At 39.8% G+C, this 18,190-nt stretch overlaps 1 protein-coding gene across 1 annotated transcript in view; it reads right to left on the reverse strand.

Moving 5' to 3' along the window:
• Positions 1-15,329: 15,329 nt before the first annotated feature.
• NCAPG2 (non-SMC condensin II complex subunit G2) overlaps positions 15,330-18,190 on the reverse strand; it is a 42,407-nt gene continuing 39,546 nt past the window's right edge. Inside the window, exon 27 of the mRNA XM_054274021.1 lies at positions 15,330-15,414. Coding sequence (XP_054129996.1) covers positions 15,363-15,414 — 52 coding nt within the window. The 3' untranslated portion in view covers positions 15,330-15,362. The remainder of the gene's footprint in view (positions 15,415-18,190) is intronic.

Raw genomic sequence — 18,190 nt, forward strand, 5'->3', positions numbered from 1 at the left:
ACAAGGGGCACTTACAGACAGCTGCAGACAACTCTTGTCCTCTCAGTTCTGCTCTGTGGGAAACCATGAACCTCTGTGCTGGAAAAAAAAATCATTGCTTCTAGAACTGGTGCAAAGTCACCTCCTTTCCTTTGTGGTTAAGGTTGGTGACTCAGATGCAAAAAGAGCAATACTTGATTCAGAAAACAGAAATTTCAAAAAATGTATTGATACTGGATGGTCTTTTTTAACATTTCTGCTCTTGAGGTCTGTTACATGACTGTTTATGCCTTGCAGGAGAGTGGTTTCACTAAGCCAAAAGTCCCTTTACCTCAGAAAAATCAATTTTGACGACACTGAGAGAAATCTGAGCACTATAAGAGGAGAAAGAGAAAAGGAGGGAAAAGCATTCTGTGGAAAGGACAAGATGAGAAATGAAAGTGCTGAAACATAAATTAGTATATTCTCATGGGTTATGCAAACCATCTGGCTTTAAAAGCTAGTAGTGGGAACAAGGAAAAAGGTCATCAGAATTAGCAGAGAACTGCAAAACAACTGAAGGTAAGAAAGCAGCAAATGGCAGGCACAGCGAGAGAACAAGTTGTACGTCAAAATACAAAACAGCAGTGATATTGCTGGGAATCAGTGCAGCTCTGCAAGGAAGGATTTGCATAGTTCCTGTGAATTTATGATCAAATACTATGCAGATTTTAAAAGGAAATTAAAATTCTCATAGCCACTCTGTGCAGAGGATTAGCAAAATAACGACATTTGTTCAAAAGCTTTTGAAGCAATGTGAAAAATCAGGACAAGAAAGGGCATTCATCCAGGACAGGAGGAAATCCTTGAATATCCAAATCCAGAAAAAACAGGAATCAGGTGTCAAGGAAAGAGTAAAGAGTCAATCAGTAGGTGAATTAGGCATTTGGAGATAACTCAAGTAGTAATTCTCAGGACTGGGAAGTGCAAGGCATTCCCTGCCTGGCTGTATTTTACAGTTTTGTAGTAGACTTCACCTAACAAAGATACACAGATCTGTCTTAAAGCCCCAGGAGCAGACAGATTGAAGTAACGTGTATTAGGTATAATGAATTTTGTTAATGAAGTGTAAAAACTGCAAGGCTTGAGTCTGTGTGCAAATTAGATGAAAAACAGTACCAGAGTGTAAATAACGTGTCACATGCATCTTCCTTGCTGCTTCACAGTCATTTCATCAAGAAAATGATCAGTGCCAAGGTTTTCAATAGTTCATATAATAAATTAAACATCCATGTTTAGGTCTACAAACCTTGTGAGGTTGTTTTGATTGTGGGTTTTCTTATCATATTTTCAAAAAGTTTCTGAACTGTGGAAAAAGAAATCCTAAAGTGTGCAAGTCATTTGTGAAGATTTCTAGAAAGGCTAGAGAAATTGCTCCATTCCTGAAGTCAGGGATGTTGTGGGGCTCAAACACAACTGTGGGACTTCATAGTTTTGAAAAAACAGTATCAGCAAATTATTTCTCTAAGGGCATATTTAAATATTTTTGGTGAGGCATTCTAAAGATATTGAAAGATAGGGTGGAATATCAGCTCTCCTTGCTAGTGTGTCAGGAGGTGAGGGTGAGGCTTCATGAAAGAATGACATTGGGAATTACAGAACTGAAAAATTCAACCCAGTGAAAATCCAGTCCAACACATTGAGGTTTAGCATGTCCTTAATTGCTGGAGCTAAGTCTTTTTATGATGCCCATTTAGATGTGAAAAACATGCTAGGCAAAGTAAAAGCAGAGCTGGATAATCTATATGATTTTATGCATGTGAAAGATTTACATCCTTATCCATGGCAACCACAGCTGAACAGGAGATTTTTCAAGGGAACACTTTTCTGTTTGAAAATGCTGTGTTGTCTGACTAAGGCTTTTCATGAGAAATATTCATGTTTTAATCAAAAATTCACTAGTAAGGGCTAGAAAAAAAGATCCAGAGGGGGCCAGAAATGATCCCAGGATGGATAATTACCCCAGTAGCCAGGACACCTGTGTGGCCTGGTGGTATTTTAAAGGTTTAAATTTTTTCTGTGGTTGATTCAAAGACATGAACTAAGCCCTGGATATTTAGGTCAGCCTCTCTCAATTTCACTGGGCCATCCAAGATTATATTAAAGGCAAATGGCCCTGCTAGAAAAGACCTTGTAGGTAGTAGTTTAGCATGGGAGAGGCAAGAAGATCATTATAGGATTTCTTTTGTTGATTTATTACTATTTAGAATTAAATATTAGGAGTAGTGAATTAATCAGCTGGGAATTGAGTTAATAGTAGAATTTTTTAGAGATGTAAGAACAAAAAAGTGCCAAAATTACACAAACCAGACATTGATTGGGTGTAAAAAAGAAACACGGGGTTCAGTCAAAGTAGAACATTGCCAGAGAATAAGTTAGGCATAAAGATACACAAAAGGAAAATACTCTTAATATTGTCAAATTGTAAATAATTGTGATATGAATCAAATGTTGTAAACAGAATTTAAATAATACAGGATAGTTAGAGGGCAAGTAATAGAACTTACAACACAAAGGTCACCTCTGAGTTTTACTGTGTATCTAGTTACTGAGGTTGTGTTTGAAAGCCTTTACAGGTCTGTTTTCAAATTTCAAATGGGAATTATATTTATAAGCACAGGCACACCTTTGTGATTGTAGAAATTGTATATTTTTACTGGGTAGAAGTGCATGTTTCATCCAAGGATCACGGAGCTATTTGTCAGTTTATCCAAGTATAAAGAAGAGCCTGAACAAAAGGTCACTTCCAGCTATGCTAAATACACTCTACCTGCACAGACAAACAAGCCCTTAGAGAAAAAAAAAAGCATTAAAATTATCTTCTTCATTTTCTTTCTTGCTCTCATCCTCTTGTCCCCTCCACTCCCCCCTCCCCAAATCAAAACTTCTGAGCACATTAATTGCAGATCATTTGTCCTGCTAATGGGCCCAAAGTCCACAGGGAACAATACCTATCAGGCAGTTTATCTCAGATTCAGTAACCTAGATATCCTGCCAGAGCTTTAAGATGTATTGGGGGGTTAAGGGTGAAAGAGGAGAAGAAGAGACAGTGAGGCTTGTGGTGTATCTGTGCCCAGAAAAGACAGAATTTATATTTTTATTATTTCCATTTTTGGCCTGAGAAGATGGAGGTAAAATATTCAAAGCCTGCAGATGTGTCCACAGACACTGAGGGAGGTTTTGAAGGCTCTGATGCACGTGTAACATTCACCACACCTTTCTGAGGGTAGAAAGAGCTGCTTGAGCAGCAGTGATCCTCCTGCACCTTGTGTGTCATTTGAGGACTTCTTGCACAAGACTGTGGAAAATGAGGCCACAAGCCCCATCTCTAGAGCCACATCTTGGGGTGCCATGGTGACAAGAGGGGCAGCAGCAATTGCCACTGTGCAGGTTGTTGGTGTGAGCAGTCATAACCTCTGCTCTGGCAGCTGACACACTCTGGGCATCTTCAGGGGGATCTCACAGAGACACCCAAACAGTGACTGCAGAACTGTTCACACTTTCATGTCCCGGCACACTTTAGTTACATTTATTCACAACTGTTGATGAAAAGTTTAAAGTCACAAGATTTATATTCAAATTATGTGAGGGGGGGTATTTCAACTGTATTGCAGAGGCTGTAATAGCCCTTGGTATTTAAAATATCAACAAAGTTCAATAGAAATTTTGACCTATGCACTTAACCATAACTTCTCTTACTCATCTGTGTTGAAAAGTACAGGTGTGTCTATCTAGCTTTGTGTATTTGATCCTTTCAGTAAGAGAAAATTTATAACTCACTCCATGTAAACATTTTTTAAAATATAGAATTTAAATAGTTAATATTTTAAAGCAATTAGGAAGGAAAGACTTTATTCTGCAATAGTTATAAACAATATGTCTAAAAAGCCACCCAGTGCCTGAGACAATGAATGTTTATAGCATAAGAAGCTCTACAGAAGCCTGGACTACTGAGACCAAAAGCCTCAGTCTCTCCATAAATTTCACCAAATAAGTTTGGTGGTTGTATTCTGAATTTGGGGACAAAGTTTTAGGACAAAGGAATAGAAAGTTCCTAAAGGGAAAAGTCTTAAACTGGTGTGAAAATGTGTAGTCCAAGGTCATATCAGCAGTGATTGTGGCCTTTTTCAATTGTTGAATAATTCATAGTTTAACTAAAATTATTTAAGAGGATTTTAGCATTTGATACAGAAATTACCAATTTTCAGTATTTTTTTATTTAATGTCTACAAAACTAGCTGAGCCTTAGAAATATTTTAATGAATTCATACTGAATACAGTTTAGCATGAAAATAAATATTTGCAGGGTCTAGAGGATATCAGACTGTTTGATGGAAGATAGTGGTATGATTAACTTTATGAATATCATAGCAATTCTGTTACATCTACAAATGATGTTGCCTGGCTGTTCTCAGCTATTTTAAAGCTTTTTTTCTTATTTCCAAAATTTTATTAGAAAAAGGCTTTGGTGTAGTGCACACTAAAAGTTTTACTCTAGATATTTCAGCATCACTGAGGAACAAGAGTTCAATACAGAGCCAGAAGGAAAAATCCTAGAGAACTGTGCAAGTGCATGACTGATGAAGTTTAAAGAGAAAAAAAAAAAAAAAAAGTAGGTTGATTTTAGTTATGACTGCTAAGATGTGAGCCTGTCTTTTATTCCCTGTGCTGTAACTGAATGATAATGGTTTTTATGTTTCTGGAAAGGAGCCTAAAGTGGAATGTTCAAGGCCTAAGAGATGAAATGCAGCTAGAGAAAATTACCAGTGAGAATAGCAGGAGCTGTGACTTACATTAACTGAAGACCTAAACATCTTTGTATATGAGTGCTCAGGGCTGACTTCCAAGGCTGTAAGAAGCCTTGGTAACAGACCAGCCACTTCACTGTGCATGTGTGAGGAAAATTTCCATAATCTCTCCTGCTGGTTTGCTAGGGATGCTGGAGAGAGCAGCTTCTGTTAATGTAGGCATTTGCAGGTCTGGATTGAACCCAAAATCATTTAAGGCTCATCTAAAATTCTAGCTGACTTGTTCAAATACCACTGCTGGTGATACCTACAGGAAGCAGGTTGCTGAAGCTGTGTTTGGTGTGAAGTTGTTGGAAGAGAAGGCAAAGGTGGAGTGAAGCAAGTAAAAATGAGTGAATGTCCAGAACCTGTGAAGAACAAACCCCTAGCATCTCAAGGCAGGGCTACAGTAACTGATGAATCCAGCTCTGGGGATATTCTGACATCTTTATATCTGGTGTCAAGCTATAAAAGGGAATTTGGGCTTTCCTGGGAGAGGGATGGCCTCTGTGAGAACAAGCACAGGTGGCTGAGGTGCTCTGGAGCTGGTCCCTTCTGAGTGAGAAAGGCTGAATTTCCTGCTAACACCCACTGTCACTCAGTCCAGCACAGGCTGAACTGGGACTTGCCTGTTCTGTAGTCTCTGGAGGCAGATTTTAAAACAAAACCACATTAATTTCTGCTGATTTTAATGGGCATTTAGAGGCCTCAGTGCAGCTTAAAAAATTGCTGTCTGAGCACACCATGATGGGATATCCAAGTGAGAGGATTAGACAATTGTAATGTTTTTTGATAAGAGGTTCTTGTTCTTCAAAACCATCTTGAAACCCTTAGGTGTGCAATGAATAATTAGATTTGGTTGCCAATGATCAAAATGGATTTGAAATGTCAATAGGGAGCCAATTTTTAAAATTAATTAGGTTCTTTTAATGGGAGGGAACTCAAAAACACTTTCAAAATTCTTTTCTGTTTTCATCCAGCTTTGTTAATCTGTAAGACTTGATACTTGGTGAATGGATTTTACAAGTAAATAATCCCCTGGGATAGCCACTCCTCTTGTACTCAATTAAAGGATGAATGAGATTACTGCACTTTGTCATTCTGAAAGAGTTGGCCTGTAGCTGATTGAAGCTGCTGGGGAGGCTCTGGTTATGTGTCCCCACCTGCTGTACCTGACTCAGAACCTGCAGCCTGGTTCCAGTGCTGAGCACCCACAGCTGGAGACGGGTGCCTCGAGGCAACAAGTGTTACATATAATCTGAAAAACATGGGAAAAAATCTATGGAAATTTTTTACCTTAGTGTCACTGTGCATTTTGAAGATGGTGATAAGTAAACCTACAGGGAGCTGGAAAGAGACATGAATCACTGTGAGATTCTGGGACTGCAGTGAGAAGTGCAAAGGTAATGTCACTGCAGAAGGAGCTGGGTGTGCACAGCAGGCAGCAGGCTCAGTGTGGAGCTGTGTGCTGAACCATGAGGGGATGAAAGCACTGCCCATTTGCTGTGTCATCAGCAGCAAGGGGTTTGCATGATCCATAGAGCAGGTACAGGAACAGTTTGTGTGGAATGAGTAACTTCTCTTAATGTGATTGAAGATGTGTCACTTGACACATAATCACATAATCACAGGAGACATTTAAGCTGTCCACATCTTCATTTTGATATCACTTGACTTTTGAGTGCCTGAATTTCAGCTCTAATAACACTCTTAAACCATGTCTTTATGTGTTTCAAAGAATTACAGAATGTTTAAGGTTGGTAAAGACCTCCAAGATCATTGAATCCAACTGTTAGCTCAGCAACCCTGTGTTTGCCACAAACCATATCCCCAAGTGACACATCCACACATCTTTTGAACACTTTCAGGGATGGTGATTTCATCCCTTCCCTGGGCAGCATATTCTAATGATCAACCACCGTTTCAGTGAAGAAATTCCTCCTAATATCCAATCTAAACCTCACCTGGCACAGCTTGAGGCTGTTCCTCTCATCCTGAAGACATTCAAGGGAGGATCTGGTCTCACAAAGCACAAAGTGCAGATTCTTGCATTTTTCAGCCCCTTACTGTGCTGGTGAGAGGAAGTGTGGGACAGCAAACTGTCAAAAAGTCACCTGTGTTCCCCTCCATTATTTTCTCCAGCAACTCTCTCTGACTTTGGCTGCCTGTTACAGGAGACAATCTGCCTTGGAGGTAAGCTCATCCTCAGTGTTCTATCCAGTTCTCCATGTTCTATTGTCCTACTTACTGTAAAACACAGAAACAAACCTGGTGGTTGCCCAGAGGTTAGAATATTTGCTCTAGCTGCTGTGTGTCTATAAGCTTGGAGAATCCTTGAGGATATTTTCTTCCTGGTACACTGTAAAGGAAATGTAGAATTGACCAATATGTTTGATAGCAACTCAGAATAGAGCAGGAGCAATGGAGTTCAGATCCTTTTCACTGTGGTTTTATAACAATGCTTCTTGACATGGGTTATTTTGAATAGCTAAAAAGGAATAAAAAATAAAATAAACACATAATTTCCAGTTTAAAATATTAGCAATTCTTGCTGAAAGCATTCTGGTATCTCAGAGTACAAGACTACTTGGGCCTGTGATGCATTTCTTTGAAAGGAAGGTCACTTTTTGAGGGTACGCTGTGATCAGGAAAAAAAAAAGAGGGAAAGTTCATGGTAATGACAGCTGGGGAGAGGAACATTGTTTAGGCTACACTGAAATTACATTATGTGTCTCTGCAAGTACAAGATTATGTTGAGAACAATCATAGGTTTTAGAGAAAATATTAAAAGTTGAATAATAGAAAAGACAATGCTCTTTTTCTGTTCTGAATCACCATTTTAAAGGCCTTCCTGTTGCTCCCTGTTGAAGTTCAGAGTGTTCCAATGGAGCATCAAAACCCAAACAAAAATACCTACTTTGCTTCTCTAGGGAATCTCCCTCCTAGGCTGGGCATCTCTCATGAACTTTTCTGCTCCCTATAACAGAGCTTCTACTGTGCATGACAAAGAGGTACACAAACAGATGAACAAGGTTCTTGCTCTGAGGTGTGAGATGGGTACTTAATATTCTACCATTTCACCTTCTAGATTGCCAATAAAAAAAGGAAAATTATGGTGAAGAAATGGTAAAGGCACAAAATTCTACTAGCAAGAATTACATTAAACACAATTAGAAAAAATACCAGGACAAAAATAAACTTGTAACTGGCATTTTCTCTCATTAGCGGATGAATAAAATTAGAGATAAAAGAGCTGTCCTAAACTGGACCTGCAACAGGAAGCTTGAGAGCCAAAAGGATGAAGATGGTCTTCACAAATAGGTTTATGAAAAAAAAATTCTTTGCTTCCCTCTCATTATAATTAAAACAAACAAATCAGCAAAAAAGCTCCCCAACCAAAAAAAAAAGAGAGGTTCCATGTATTTTTTCCCACAGTCAGTTTATTTCCAGAGTCAAAAGCATCACACCTGTTCAGATGTGCTAATTGCCCAGGAGAGTCTGATCAGATAGCACAGATAGAGTGCTTTCTAATATTAGATCACACTGAACCAGGCCTGCTTTTAAGCATTCAATCAATGCATCATGATGCACTGATAAATTAAAAACTGCAGGCTGGGTTCCCTGATCTCTATGTGCTACTCAGGCAGTTCAAGGCTCTGTGATCTCAGCTGGGAAGATAAGAATTCCCTGGGGGCTGGCTGACCTGTGATGGATGGCTTAGGAACCAAAGTTTGCTGTCAATTCCAGTGTAGATCAAATCAGGGAACCAGGAGGCTGCAATCAGATCCCTTGAGCTCTCTCTTGCATCAAACACTTCTCAATTTCATGGCAGGTAGACTGGTTTTATATCCTTTTTGAGCCCTAGCATAACATTAACTTTTAAAATTCTGACAATTTGAGACACCTACAAAAGGAGAAAAAAAATCTGATCTGGAAGATGGTAAACCCACCTTTAACTTCTTTCCTTTAAAAATCAGATTCTTGGGACATGGAGAGAACCATGCAGTGTCCATCTCAGAGATTTTTGCTACTGTCCTTGAGTTTGAATATAGGTGGTTGTGATCATTGCACATTTCCCAGTAGCTCTTGTACACAAGGCAAATCATCTATTGTGCCCAGTGACCAGCTCAGGCACTGACAAACAAATGTTTTACACACTGTGAGGGGACAGACCCATGAAAACCAATGTCCTGCAGACCAAGAGAGCAGCCCATGGGAGGGAAACTGGGGACAGAACAGAAAGGTAATGATTTTTGTCAGGAAGGATGGTCCTCTTTAATAAAGGATCACTTTTAAATAGAGAACAAGCCTTAGAAATTCTCTTTGTGCAGAACTGGGAAAATGCTGAGTAAAACTATTGGTAATACATTGGTAGGGTCCACCATGCAGGATGGTGTAAGAAAGGACAGATTTTGGCAGTGTGATCAGCAAAATGAGCCTATCCAGTCAAAGGAGCTTTTCCTTCAATGCAGGACAGTCACACTGTCCTTAAATAGCCCGAACTAGAGCAGGAAGTAGAGTTACTTCAGGTTGTTTTGTTTTGTTTTGTTTTCTTTTGTTTCTAAGTACTGTCCTAGAGTGGTCTAATTGAATTTGTAGCTTCTTACAGATGCTGTATTTTTCCTTTAGAGGCTGTTCTAAGAAAATAAAGTTGCAAACAATTTTTTTTAATCACCACCACAAGATTTCAGAAAGGTCTGTGCACAAAGCCTGAATTTCTCACTAAGAAGCTTGTGCTCAGGTACCATTTTAGGCTGTGGGTAAGTAAGGATATCAACAAGTAGGAAACAACACTAAAAAAGAAAAAGCCAAATCAATATTCTTTATTCAGATGGAAGCTGAGCTAACATAGTTTATCTAAATGTTTAATAATTACCCCAAAAGGCAGGAAGCACACATCATTGCACATTGCAGAGAACTCTGAAAGAGGCTGGGCTGGCTCTATCCCCTATGTCCTTTGATGTGGGCATGGGGTCACACAGGATTCAGGTACCTCTCCAGCAAGAACTGCTAAAATGTACCTGCTTAAAATGTAAAGCTTCACAGCAGAGCATCTCCTACTGCAGCACAATAAAAATGGATTAATGCAAGACAAGGATTTATTGTAGGTGTAGTGAGATGGGTAAGGAACCAACTGAACGGAAGAGGGAACTAGATTAACTGAAAAGTAATTACTAATGATGTTTTGGAACAGCATCTTATTTAATATTTTCACTAATGATAGCACAAAAAAATAAGAATAAACTAATGGAGTTTGAACATATATTTGAAACTGGGACAAGCTGACAGAGTATAAAACAAAATCCTAGAATTTTACATAGGAAGAATCTAGTAAAGTGACGTCCTAAGTAATGAAATAATTGTCACATCATGTGTTTGAGAACCAAGTTATTTTGCTAAGGAAAAGGTGCTCCTCTGCTTAAAAAGAATGACACAAGAGAAAAAGACTGGTAACAGTTTCTGCTTCCTAGAGTCATGAGCAGTAACAAAATAAAAGTAACAGAACTCCTACTAATACAGCAGAGAATGAAATTTCCTCAGTGCCACAGCATATCATTTTTGCAACTTTGCAAGAGCCATGATGTGGAACCTGGAGAGACACAGGACTCTGATTAGAGAAGACCCAGAACACATCTATATCTATGCTGAACACCCTAACCAAGTGAAAACCCCCAGTGACTGCTGAGTAAATGAAAGCCAAAGCTACAGCACTGCTGGAAGCCTGGGGCTGTGCCTCAGCTCATGCTCAGACCAAGAATTCTTATCCAGAGCGCATTAGGTAAGGTCTGTGCCTATTTGCAAGGGTTTAATGAACCTGAAGAACTGCTGGCCTCCTGTGGAAAGTTCTGCAGCTGCTCCTGAAAGCTTCTCGGCCAGCTGCTTGTGCAGGTGCCAGCACAAAGTCAAGCTCTTCTCTCAGACACAGGCAGTGGCCACAACAGGGGCTGCTGGCACAGGCACAGCTGGACTCTGCCATGGTCTTGGTCTGCAAGAGACTGGAGCAGATCCGCAAAGAATATGGCAAGTTCACTGCTCTGTGTCATGGTTTCACATCACAGTCATCAGGAGTGTCCTTCACTAAGCATCCTTCAGGTAAGGTGAAAGGTTTTGTCAAAATTAGTCCAATTTCCTTCTGAAAGTCAAAAGACCTCAGAACACTTGAGAGGAGCACATGGGAGTTTAAATATAAAGTGAGTTTCAGCTCTCATGGAGTAAACAACAGGTGCAAGGTGGATGTTTTTAAACTTCCTTGGCTATTCTGAAGGTCTGTGTGCTTGGATCCATACATGAAGGCATTTATTTGCTAAGAAGCTTGAGAATTTATCCTGGTTTTTCCCAGATCACAAGTTGAAGCTGTGATAGGTGGCAGATGCAGGGCTTTGTTTCCCATTCAGACAACAAAGCAAATGAACATTGTCATTACAAAAAGGGCCCAAGTCCTTACAAACAATGTTGATTACTGAAAGTAGTTTTAGGTTATTGCTTTCTTCAGTCTCATTGCTCCTGAATGCATATGCACAAAGGGAAGAGCTCCAGGCACAGCACTCACAGGTACAAATGTGTCCAGAATGTTTCTTCTGCAGGCAGCTCTTCATCACCTGCCAGTGCCAGTTACCCAAAGGAGTGTCATAGACTGGTGTTGTCTTGCTCATTTGTCAAGAAATTTTATTAATGAAAGTCAGGTTCAACTTCTTCAAAAAGCTGAACAGATCTCAAAGGGTCTGTCTCAAGATTAAGGCAAGTTTTCAAACACACCCAAAAAACACCACCTCTTCCCCAACAGCGCTTTTGATTAATAAGATGAAACAAATTTGTTGTACAGGTTTACAAAAGATAACAGCTTAAGAAATGTTCTATTTATTTGTCTCTTCCAAAAAGAAGGAAAATGTAGATTTAAATTTTTGCACGATTAAAGTTTGCAATGAGAACAGCAAGTGAAACACAGAACCCCTCTGATATTCTGGTGAAATTTGCCACAAAGGCCTAAGGAGAAAGCCCTGACAGACCTCAACTCGAGGAATGCCAACACCATTATTTGTGTTGCAGAAAGCCAATGTTTTTTCATGGCAGCACAGTTTAGTAGAGCCGGACTAGAAATTGAGCTGAAATATGTTCACCAGCTGCAGGACTAACAGAAAATTATTTCAAGCCTCTTAAGAACCACTTGAGTACCAGCCACCAGGAAAACAAAGGTTTATCTTTAAATATTTTACCCTTCCTAGCAGTATCACCTCTGAGTTCTCCAAAGGAAATCCACATATTTCTGATGTTGATGGAATGACCTTTATTTCCTACCTAGCTGACAGGGCTATTGCGTCTGTACCATGAATTCCATGAATAAAACAAAATTATACACTGAGGAAAAACAAGGCAGTAAATTTGGATTCTTTTCTAATCTAATGATATGAGCAAACACTGAGAGACTGAGAAGCAGAAAAAAGAAACTTATTTACATATTCATTGAGTAATTTGTATAATCAGAAGATTTAAAAGGTCATTACCGGAACACCTGCCTGTTAACAGATGTAGAAGAATGAAGGCCAAAGAACACAGTTTTTATAAAGATGTTGATAGATAAACAGTTGGCAGATTTGCAGCTACCTGCTGGGGCAGCATTAGTTCCTTTGGTCAGGCCACTGTTGTGGATGAGGTACATCTGGAACTCATGAATCCATGCACACACTGACTATCCTGTTGCAAAGCTTGCCAGTTGTTTATTAAGAACTGCACTGCTTTTAAATATCAACATTCTAGCTAAAACAGCTTTTATCCAGTAGGGAAGTTTTATGTACCAAGGTGAAGCATGGATGGATCTGATGTTTGCACTGACAGCAAATATTGAAAAATCCTTACAGCCTCTTCCCATGGACAGAAAACCAGCAGAGTAGATGCTTGTTTAGACAGATGGGAGGTACAGCTTTGTACAAATCTTAATCAAGAATGAAGAGCCTGTCTTAATTTGGCCAGATTGGTTAATTTCAGAGTCAGTGCCCCTCAGCAACACTGGAGACTCAATAGCCATTGGCACAGGCCCACCTGAGAATCACTTCACTTAACTGTACATAACCAAGAGCTTCGTGCCCAGGTCTCCAGGTCTAAGCTGGAGGATGCAGCTTTGGTCTGTGGCTGAATTGTTTTCTGGAGATTCCCATTAAATCTCCTAAACCAGACAAAACTAAAGCACCAGGAGGTGTGGTTCTGGCTGAGATAAATTCCTTCACAGTGGCTGGTATAGGGCTGTATTTCAGATTTGTGCTGATAACACAGGGATGTTTCAGCTATTGCTGAGCAGGGCTTACACAGCATCATGCCCTCTCTGCTTCTCACCCCACCCCTAAGGAGGCTGGGAGTGCACCAGGAGTGTGGAGGGGACACAGCTGGGACAGGGGACCCCAGGTGACCAAAGGGATGTCTCACACCATCTGACACCATGCTTAGCAATAAACTGGGGAGAAGGTTGTACGAAGGGCACTGCTTAAGGACTGGCTGGATGGTTTTATTTCCCTTTCTTTTTATCTCTTTTCCTCACAATTTGAAGAAGTACTATTATTTTATCTTAATTATTCAACTGTTTCTTTTTGACTTGTGTCCTTTCAGTCCTGCCCCCATGTCTGAAGGGCTGGAGGCAGTGAGGGAGCAGCTGGGTGGTGCCTGGCTGCTGGCTGGGCTTGAACCACCCCATGAGCTCAGACAGGCAATTTACAGGTATCTCCATTAAGGCAAAATAACATCGTGCAATGAGCATTCTTTTAATCTTGGTCATGCCTCAGGTTTTAGCCTTTCTATCTTTCAGATTCTGTACAGCTTTAGTTTGTAGTTCTGAGCTTCATATTAGGGGATGGTGAGCTCTCTTTTCTCTCTAGGGAGACAAAACAATTCCTTCTCCAGCTGGGGACCAAGGACAACCGATCCAAATCTCAGGCCCAAGAGCCTGATAAACAATGTGGACTGAAGAGAGAAAAACAAGAAGGATGGGACTCCATGGGTTAAAGCTGTAATTGGACAATTAACTCCAATGTGCTAATGGACCAGAACTTATAAAAGTGAGAGACCCCATGACCAGTCATGCATTTTGTGACCATTCTGGTTCATCTTGGATGTAAGCCCTGGCTGGGCTCTTGTACTACCCAAAGTGCATTACACCTTTTAATAAATACCGACTTTATTCCTTTAACACTGTCTAGCCTCTATTCTAGGTCAGCATTCACAAGGCATCATTGTGAGAGAATCTGGTCGCAAGAAAATTAAATAAATGTCTTAGATGCCTGCATTATCTGCATCCTTAGTACTAACTGATCAAAATAGCTATAATTTTAAAAAATAGTTAAATATAAAACAATTTATATATTACGCAAGCCTATGTTTACTAGTTAAGACATTTCCCCCCATTGTACTGGGTACTGAATCACCTGAATATTCAAGTCATGAGGAAGCTCAGGGGAGAATCCAATCCCCAGCTCAGCAGGGCTAACTCCAAAGCTGTGACACTATGGAAGGTCAGAGCCCTCCCCCCTTCTCAGCCAAGTTCTGCACATCTCCAAGGATGGGCATTCCACAGGCTTTCTGAGCAACTCTTCCAGTTCCATTTCCCTCTCATAATGATTGTTTTTCACATCCAACAAGAAATTCTCTTGCTCAAGTTGTTTCTGTAGCCTCATATTCTCCTCCAGTCATCTCTGGGGAAAGTGTTTCCTTTACCCTCCTGCAGGCAGGAGCAGGCAGCAAGAAGCTGTCCTTTTGCAGGTGCCTGTGTGGATGGTGCAGGATTTGTCCATCAGCTCCAGGTCTTTGCTGAACATCAGGAGATGCCCCTTGGTGTCAGCTGTGGCTCCCAGCTGCTCTCATCTGCCACCAGTCCGAGGCTGCTGCTCACCCTGTCACCAACCAGCCCTGGCAGCAGGGCCTGCCCTCAGCAGTGCCACAGCCGCCAATGTCACCCCTTAGCAGATTATTCCTCCACTCTGATGGTCCAGCCAGTTTTCCACTCATCTTCCAAGTCTACCAATCCATCCCATCTCTCTCCAGTTTGGCTGTAAGATACTGTGTAAAAGTCTTTGCCAAGGATAGGAAACAGGACATGCTGCGCTCTCTCTTCTTCTCCAAAAGGGAGAGAAGTCAGGTTGGTAAAGCCTTTGCCCTGATAAAGCCATGATGGCTATTCCCAATGACCATTTTGACCCTCACACATCTCAAAGTAAGATTCATTTCCATAACCCCTAGGAATATGCTGTAGTCCTCCCAGGAACTGAGGTTACATGCAACCTCAGCCTCAAGAGTATCTATGATACAATTATTATTTGTTTTACAAAAACAAAGATACAAAAATACTGATTTTACACTCCCCCCAAGAAGACATTTTTATACAGAACAACCCCTTTGCAGCTGTTGAAGAATCTTTACTATTACATAATTTCTATACACACTTTTATACATTTTGCTTGTTTTAAATGTACAGAATAACAGAAAACAGTTTTAAGCAATTCACAAGTTTACAAGGTAAGTTTTTATAAAGCAATACACCTTCCCTCAATTTTCATGACAAAAGCTTCTGCGTGGTCAAGGATTCAAAAACTCATCCAAAATTTTCAGAGATGATTCACACAGGAATCTGAAATGCCATAAAAAAAGAATGCATAACAGAATTAGAAATGCTAAATGCCAAATCAATCCTCAACTATTTGATTCTCAGAGTACAGCTACCACATGATTTCTTTGACAAGTTAGTCTGTATTAAAATTATGTCTGTATTAGTTTATTAAAATGCCTTTACAAATTACTTTTGAAATAGCTGGATTCGTTTTCTTTCAACTTTTCCATTTTTCTCCTGATCATCTCTGTCTCTAGAATAACCAACAGCAAACCAGTTTAAATTACCATGTCAATTCAAGCACATTTTCTAATATTTCATCATCTAGTTAAAGAACCCACTTGTTTTCTGCACAGCATTGTTACTCTTTTGTTTAAACAAAACAGTGAAATCCTTTACAAGAAATTCACTCTAAGACCACTTTTCATTCGTTTGCTTTCTTCATTTCTCCCTCACTCTTCAACAACTATAATTTTTCTTCTCACCTGTGGCAACTTTTTTCCAAGCCTGAGCTTTCAATCTTGTCCTTATTAGCAGCTGCCCCTTCGAGCTGCCCTGACACTCATCAGCCCTGCTCTGATCTCACACCCCTCTCTGCAGTGCCTTTAAGCCAGGATGAAACTCCAGTCTCAACTAAAGGTAGTGTTACAAGGTTCTACAGCATTAGGAGAATTAGTTGTGTTCTGTGGGTTTAGGTACAATGCTGCTTTGTATAAATTTTATTTCCTTACAGTTGAAGGCTAAAAAACCAATGGATTTGTGATGTGGGACCATTGGCACGTTGGCCAAAGTCATCACTTGGGCTCACTCTGCTCCTCCCAAACACACAAGCTGAAGTCAGTTTTACCAAGTACCTTCCTAGGGATCTCAAAGATGGGAGGCAGAGAAATCATGCCCAGAGTTATACACCAAAACAATTCAAGAGCAATAATTTACAGACACAAGATAGTGCAATTAAGAATCTGAGAGCTAGCTAATGATAATACTAAAAAAAATATTTCAGCACAGTCATTAGCTAAATTTAAATTCTAATATTCATATATCAAAAAGCTAAATAAAATAAATACACCTAAATACAGTATTAAGTTATTATCCTATAGCACATTAGGTTTTACAGAATCTAATATTTCTCTAACCTCCAAACGACTGCATTGACAGCTTTATCTGCATTTTTTTTTTTAAGCATAAATATTTGCACTTTATAAACTAATGTGTGTGCCATTACTCTTGAGGAAATTCTCTCAATACACAGTATGTTGTCCAGAATTTTTAAATGCACTGAACAGCATTTTTAAAATACAGACCCACAGGACCATCTGAAACCACTAGCTCAGCTGAAGAGGGAAGAGTAAATTGCAGTGAAAAGTTTTGCTTCTGAATTAGTGCACCAATTCCTTGTATAAGGGCAGCACCTTAATTACCACACCAGACAGCTTTTTTACTTTCATTGCTAATATGTAAGAGATTACTCCTAAGTCTGAAGTTAAGATGCTGGCACAGAATGCCAGTTCTCTTGGGAAATTAAAGAATGTCACCATTTCCTGGTATACCTGGGTATTGAATAAAATAATCCCTCAAGGAGTTATTAGGAGCTAATGCATTCAGAAGCAAAAAATAGTAATACTATTAAGAATGAGTTAAAACCCAGCAATGCATTTTAGCCAGCAGCAGCACAGTAATGTGTGTTAGAGGACTGTCTTCAAATTAATGACCAGAGCTCTAACTTGCAGCATACCATAACAAAATTTGGTGTTTGGTAAGCAGAGCAGGATGATAAAATAGTTTACAAACAATAGGGCATGTTTTTGAGCATGCATAATCACATTTTAGCTACATTAGCACACCAGCAGCAGAGCACTACAAATGGCACATCAGAAACCACCAGAGGCCCAGCCCAGTCTGATGTTCTGTCTTAGCTGGGAGACTGCAAACACTTCCATTCATGGTGCAGAACCTGCTCACTGCAGAACTCCCTCCAAACCTCTTCCCAGCATCAATTATTTTACCCTTCTGGACTGGAAAATTCCCCAACATAACTGTAAAAATATGAAACCCCCCAAATTCTGCAAAGCTGTGTGATAGCTTCTGAATTATATCATAGTGCAATTCCAATTCATAGAAAAAGTCTTCCCATTATCATATTCATATCCCTAACCCTTGAATTTTGTCTGCAACTGCCTCCTGGGTTGTATTACATAAAGGCAGCCACTCATAATATATCACAAAATTAAAACACTGTGTAGCATGTCATACTCCTCATCTGCCCCAACATGCAGGTTGATTTGTCCCAGTTCACTGGGCAGAGACAATCATATAGTTTCATAAAGCAATTATCTGTGTTCTCACTGAAATTTATAGTCACTAGTGCTCTCAAGTGGCAGCAATTATTCACTTTAATGTGCCTATTTATTTAATCATGTTAAGATTCACTTTAATTTCACAGCTTTTTTTACTGTCTTGATTAGAAGAAGCGCAAACTGAAACACAATATCCTGCTGCTCTCCTTCTTTTCTACATAATTATTATTATTATTATTGTTAAAAATATTCTAGTAGGGCACTTGGCAACCCATTGTAAAATCATTTCAAGGAGAAAAGAATGAGGTTTTGTTTACTTGTGTTAGATTTTGTTTCTAAGCAAGGTTCTGACCAAAGGACATTCTGTTCACAGCCAAGCAGCTCTCCAGCTTTCCTGCAGGTCTCTTCTGGGTACTGAAGGGACCCAGAGCACCATGCTCTGGATGGAGGCACAGCTCAGCCACCAATGTCATGTCAAGTCACTAAAATGCCAGAGAACA

Source organism: Melozone crissalis, unplaced genomic scaffold, assembly GCF_028551555.1.
Source record: "Melozone crissalis strain CALT ecotype California unplaced genomic scaffold, PUWL_Pcris_2 ptg000016l_1, whole genome shotgun sequence".
Lineage (NCBI taxonomy): Eukaryota > Metazoa > Chordata > Aves > Passeriformes > Passerellidae > Melozone > Melozone crissalis.